At 32.6% G+C, this 5315-nt stretch overlaps 1 protein-coding gene across 2 annotated transcripts in view; it reads left to right on the plus strand.

Moving 5' to 3' along the window:
- Positions 1-4932, plus strand: part of Syncrip (synaptotagmin binding cytoplasmic RNA interacting protein) — a 33064-nt gene extending 28132 nt beyond the window's left edge. The window contains exon 12 of one of the 2 annotated variants that reach the window (XM_028756172.1): positions 359-4932. In XM_028756172.1, coding sequence (XP_028612005.1) covers positions 359-400 — 42 coding nt within the window. In that variant the 3' untranslated portion in view covers positions 401-4932. The remainder of the gene's footprint in view (positions 1-358) is intronic. The other variant, XM_028756173.1, reaches the window with a different exon arrangement.
- Positions 4933-5315: the final 383 nt, after the last annotated feature.

Consider the following 5315-nt stretch of genomic DNA (forward strand, 5'->3'; position numbering starts at 1 on the left):
TGGTTATTCCATGTCTCAAAATGGGAATTGTTGCAAGTTAATTGGGACAAATCCCTTAAGGTATAACTTGTTAGACTTTACTTTAGTGTTTTAAAAAATAGTTCTAAATAAAATCAGTTTTAAAAAATTGGGGTTCTTAAGCCTTAGTCAAATACCCCTCACCCATCCCACAAGTTAACTGAAAGCAAGTGAGAAAACCAAATGAAAGGAGATTCAGTTTAAAAAGGCTCCTAGCTTGGATAGATTTTATATAAGACTTATGGTTTAAAGCTTTCTTATTTTAATGTTATCATTATTTATGTACACATAATTAATTTTAAATGATTTATCTAACTGATTCCTTTTGTTACCTGGCTAGCAGGGAAAAGGGGTCGAGGCCGGTCCTGACCTGTTACAATGAAGACTGACTTGCTATGTGGGATTACACCAGAAGCTTGCAGTGGAGTAATGGTAAGGAAAATCAAGCAACCTTAAATATCTCGGCTGTATAGGAGCATATTCTATTGCAGAAGACCTTCCTATGAAGATCATGGAATCAAATACGGGACATTGAACTAATACTTGGACTTTGATATGAATTTCTTTAACAATTTTCTCTGCAGTGCAAGTTATTAAACTAAAGCTACTCTATTTTCCAAATGTGTTCCAACAAAAATCCTTCATAACTTCTAGCATGGTATCTTAATAAAGAATAAAGTTCTTCTCTTTAAAAAATCTGCTCTAAGTAGATTTTTCCCCTCTTTTTTAAATTAAGGATCTCAGCAGTGGTATTCTGAAATATTCTCTTGAATTTGTGCATTTAAATTTTATTGCAGTGATTACAGATGCCACTGTTGGTACCCTTAAATTTTTATTTCTGCTCACCAAGGTTAATCATGATTGTCTATATCTTTTTTTATAGTAATCACTTTTGAATTGTGTTCAGATGCAGTTTCAGGTGTAATCATCAGAGCTGGTTAGTCAGGCATTCCAGATAGTGGTTCTTTTCAGAACCTTTTTTAAAGGGTTGGTTAACTACCTCAGTAGCAGAGGATTGAACTATACCCTGTCTGTACTGTATATAGAAAATCTTTGTAGATAAAAGCAAGGCTTGTTAAATATGATATGAGGGTAAGATTTTAATATACCAAATGTAACATTCTTAGTTGCCTTTAGTTTCAGAGGCTTGTAAGACTTCCTCATGACCATCATAACAGGCCTTGCTTTTGTCGTATTTTGTGGCTGAAAAAGCAGCCTTGCTTCTTCAGATATTGTAGTTATTTGGATGTATAATAGTTTAGCAAGATGTTACTTTTGTAAGACATCAGATGTTCAAAAAAAAAGTGCATCCGAACTTGTACTAAATACTGCAGTGTCCCTTTATAAAAAGTCAGACTAAAACTGACAATTGTACAGCAAAGCCTGACATTTGGATATTTTGAAGTTTTTTCATAAATCATAGAAATTAGTATATGGCTGTAGTTTAGCTTTTTAGGTAAAAGGTATGTTTCATTAGTGCATTTGTTACTGCTGATCACTATAAAAATGTGAATCAGCTTTCCATTTCTTATGCAGGTCATGATAACTTGTAGAATAGAGTACAATCATTTGTGCTATGTTTTTAATTTTCTAAAGCACCTTGATGACAGTGAGTGTTCAGTGGTGAAGCATCCTCTATTGAATCACCCTCAAAAAAAATTTTTTGCCAAGTCCTAAGTTGATAGCTTAAAGTCAAAAGTAAAATTATAGTTTAAGTAGGACTTGGTGTAAAGAAATACCTTCTCCCCTTCCCCAAAGGGATACTGCAGTTATATCACATACCCAGTAGGCACCACGATGAAGATCAGAGCTTATACCTAATTAAGGTTTTATACACACCAGTTCCCCAGTAAATGCAAATTTAACAAGAAAATTAGACATGTCATATGTTCAAAATGCTCATGGCAAACAATCATTTTGCATTCCTGCAAATAAAATTGTTTTATACTGTAAGCTGGAGGCGAGTGTAACTTATTTTTGTAATAAAGTTTTTATTTTTTTTATGTGTCATTAATATAAATGTGTGTTAGTATAGAAAATCTTCTGGTTTAAAAACTTAGAATTGCACACATTTCAGTATGTTCATTTGTACTTACATAATTTTAGAATAGTGGTTGCCAATAGCCTGTATGTTTCCCATTAATTGGCTTTTTTTTTCCTTTCTTTTTTTGTTACCTTAATAAACCATTTTAGTATGTTGTATGTCAGTTACTGGGATAGCTGGGGCATAGAGTGTAATTTAAAATTTGTCAATAAGTATTCATTGGAATATATGTAAATGTGCCTTGCCGGTTACTGAAACTTACCTACAAAATGAGTATGGGGTGACAAAAATTTGTTCCTGGTGCTTAATGAAACTTTCTTCCACTGATTTTATATATTACCCTGTGCTTTTTAAAAGTACATCTCTCAAATCTTAGTGTAAGTTTGAGGGCTACACAAAACATGTACATTTCATTCTAACATAGTGAGCATACTAGGTCGTGGAAAGTGGGTCAGTTAATTGTAGCCTTCAGCAAAATCAAATCTCAGTGTAATCCTTGGTGCTGGCACTTCCCATGTCCAAGGAATAAAATGATCCTATCTAAGAGGTCATTGCCATGCCTATTGGCACTTAACTGTCATACCATTTTTAAAGGACACTGTCAAGGTCTTTTAGTTAATTCCTGGATTTATTTGTTGGGATGTTAGAACAGGTTTGTTTAACTTAACTGCATTGTCAAAGTTGAAAGATGAACACTTTTGTGAATTCACAAATGTGTTCTTTCAGAAAACATTAAAGTATGGAACTCTGGGTTTTTAAGACTTGGGTTTTTAGTTTGGGGACATGGGACAAAACCTTATGATTCAAAGGAAATTGTGAAGAATTGATGGTTATATTTAAGGGTAATGTAAACAGTGGTAATGAAATGTAGACTCAAGTGAAAGTACTTGACAGTGTTCATTTTAATGACTTTGAATTCAAGCCATTATGATTACTTTTAAAATTAAATATAATTTGCACTGTTCTGATAATGGGTGCAGTTTTTGAGCAATATAATCAGAGCTAAATATGCATGTAGTGATTAGTGATGTGAACAATTAAGTTCTGAGAAGAAATACTAACTGTGGTATTTTCAAACTTAAATTTCTGTAGAAAAATCAGTATCAAACACTTTACCAGAAGTCAAGAAAAACAGGCAATGCATATAAACATAATTTTGAATGTTGTGTGGCCTATAAAGCAATAATGCAATTTATATGGAATGTCATGGATATGAGAAATGGAAATGCGAAAATAACTAATCCTTTAGTAAAAATGTCAACATGTTAAAAAGGGGAATGTTAAATAATGTAGGTTATTGCATTTGTGATTTGTTTTGGGTTCTTGGCTTTGACAGCTTCAAAGAATGGACAGATGAGATGTTAAATTTTGTAAATATTGTCAAGGAAAGGATCTTTAATAGTCAAGTCCCTTCCTTGTGGTAAAAATATATCCTTAAAGAATTCTGATTGTTAAAAGTTACCTAACCAAAACAGATGCAAGGTTTTGTTTCTGCAGACTACTTGGCAATCAAAAGTGTTCATAAATAGTTAATCAGTTCTCAGGAAGTTACTTTATGAGAAAATTGTGTAATTATATTCTTCCCAAGCATGTTTTTTTGTGCAAGATTTTTAGTCATTCAAATTGAATCACGTTATAAATGGAGAACTGAATCACAAAAGGAATCACATATTCACAATGGCACTTAACACCATGAGAAACTTTTTATTGATTACTGTTAAACTTTTACTGATTGATGCATATCTGACTAAAGTATACACGTTTTCTCATGATAGATTAGGAATACCACAAACGGATTGGGGTGATCTGGGCTATATAATTGTATATAAGATATTTGGAAAGATGTATTTAGTATTAGGATGAACAACAAACTACATGGGAAAATTATCTTTAGTACAGGTTTTTGAAATTACTTGGTCAGAAACAACAAAAACACAATGTTATGTCACTATATGATGGGGAGAAATTAAAATATAGAAGGGCTTCATGCATTAAGAAACGGTAGTCAATCCTAGAGTAAATGGTTGCTCAGGTTCCTAAAAACTCCAATATTACCCTCCATTACTGTTTTCTCCCCACTTATAAATACAATAAACAGGAATTCAGTGGTGGGTACAAAGTTAATGAATAAACAACTTACTTTAACAATACATAAACAGACTTCTTGGGATGTTTTTATGGTGTAGTATTCACTAGTAATCTTACCACTCAGTAGGGCATGCCACTAAAGATGCTAATAATGAACCAAGGCTCACACAGGCATTTTTTAAAAAACTGAGCCAATTTATAGATGGACTTTTGGGGTCTGTCACTTTTTAAAAGTTCTTAAAACATAAACCATATTAGCACCACAGTCTGCCTTCAATAATGTACCTAAAATGTTTTTCAGGACCAGAAGCATTCAGTTGGACAAACTTTTGTAAATGCAAATCAGTATTACTCTGGGTCAAAGACCAAGTTTTTAATATTAACAGTAGTCTGGTAAACATTTAGAAGTCTGACATCGAGAAACAAAAGCTTGTACCCAAGTAGAATTTAATTAAATTAGTTTTTAGATTAATGTAAATTCTTTTACATTTATTTATCCATAGAATTTATATTTATTTCACTCCTTTTGTCTCACTGAAAGCTGTCTGCAGGCTCTTTGATTTGGATTAGATGTGTGAAGTACTGTCTTTCGCCAAAAACCTCAAATTTCCTGTTTTTTTTCCCAACGTAGTGGGTTTGTGCTTGTTTGGAGATCAGTTCAAAACTATCTGTACTATCTGTACTGCCTCTGATGTTAAGATTTTATGTATAGCATAAGGAAGCTAGCTCTGACTATATTTTCCTAAGAATAAAGACCTATTTTTGTAGCATGTCTTAGGATCTCCAGGAGTCCAAGAATTATTGTGAGTGTTCTCCATTTCATCATTTTTCACTCAACAGCTTTTAAATAGACACTTGGAATCTTTAGAGCACTATAGAATACATTCAGAGTAACTAGCAAATGGTGAAAACAAATTTTCTGACAAAAATTCCAATCCACGTGACTGGGAGATATATAGAATAAATGTTTTCGGCTGGTCTTCATTTAATTTTATTTTGGAAATACATGATCATATATTTGCTAATAGACTTATGAATTCCATGATAATTTGCTTCTTTGGGAACGTGCTTCACCATGTAGTGTTCTTCTATTCTCCAGTTTTATTTCTGGCAAATAAAAATTTCTTTGAAGATTTGTAAATGAGATTGAAGTACCAAGTAATTC

This window comes from Grammomys surdaster, unplaced genomic scaffold (assembly GCF_004785775.1).
Source record: "Grammomys surdaster isolate TR1022 unplaced genomic scaffold, NIH_TR_1.0 126113, whole genome shotgun sequence".
Lineage (NCBI taxonomy): Eukaryota > Metazoa > Chordata > Mammalia > Rodentia > Muridae > Grammomys > Grammomys surdaster.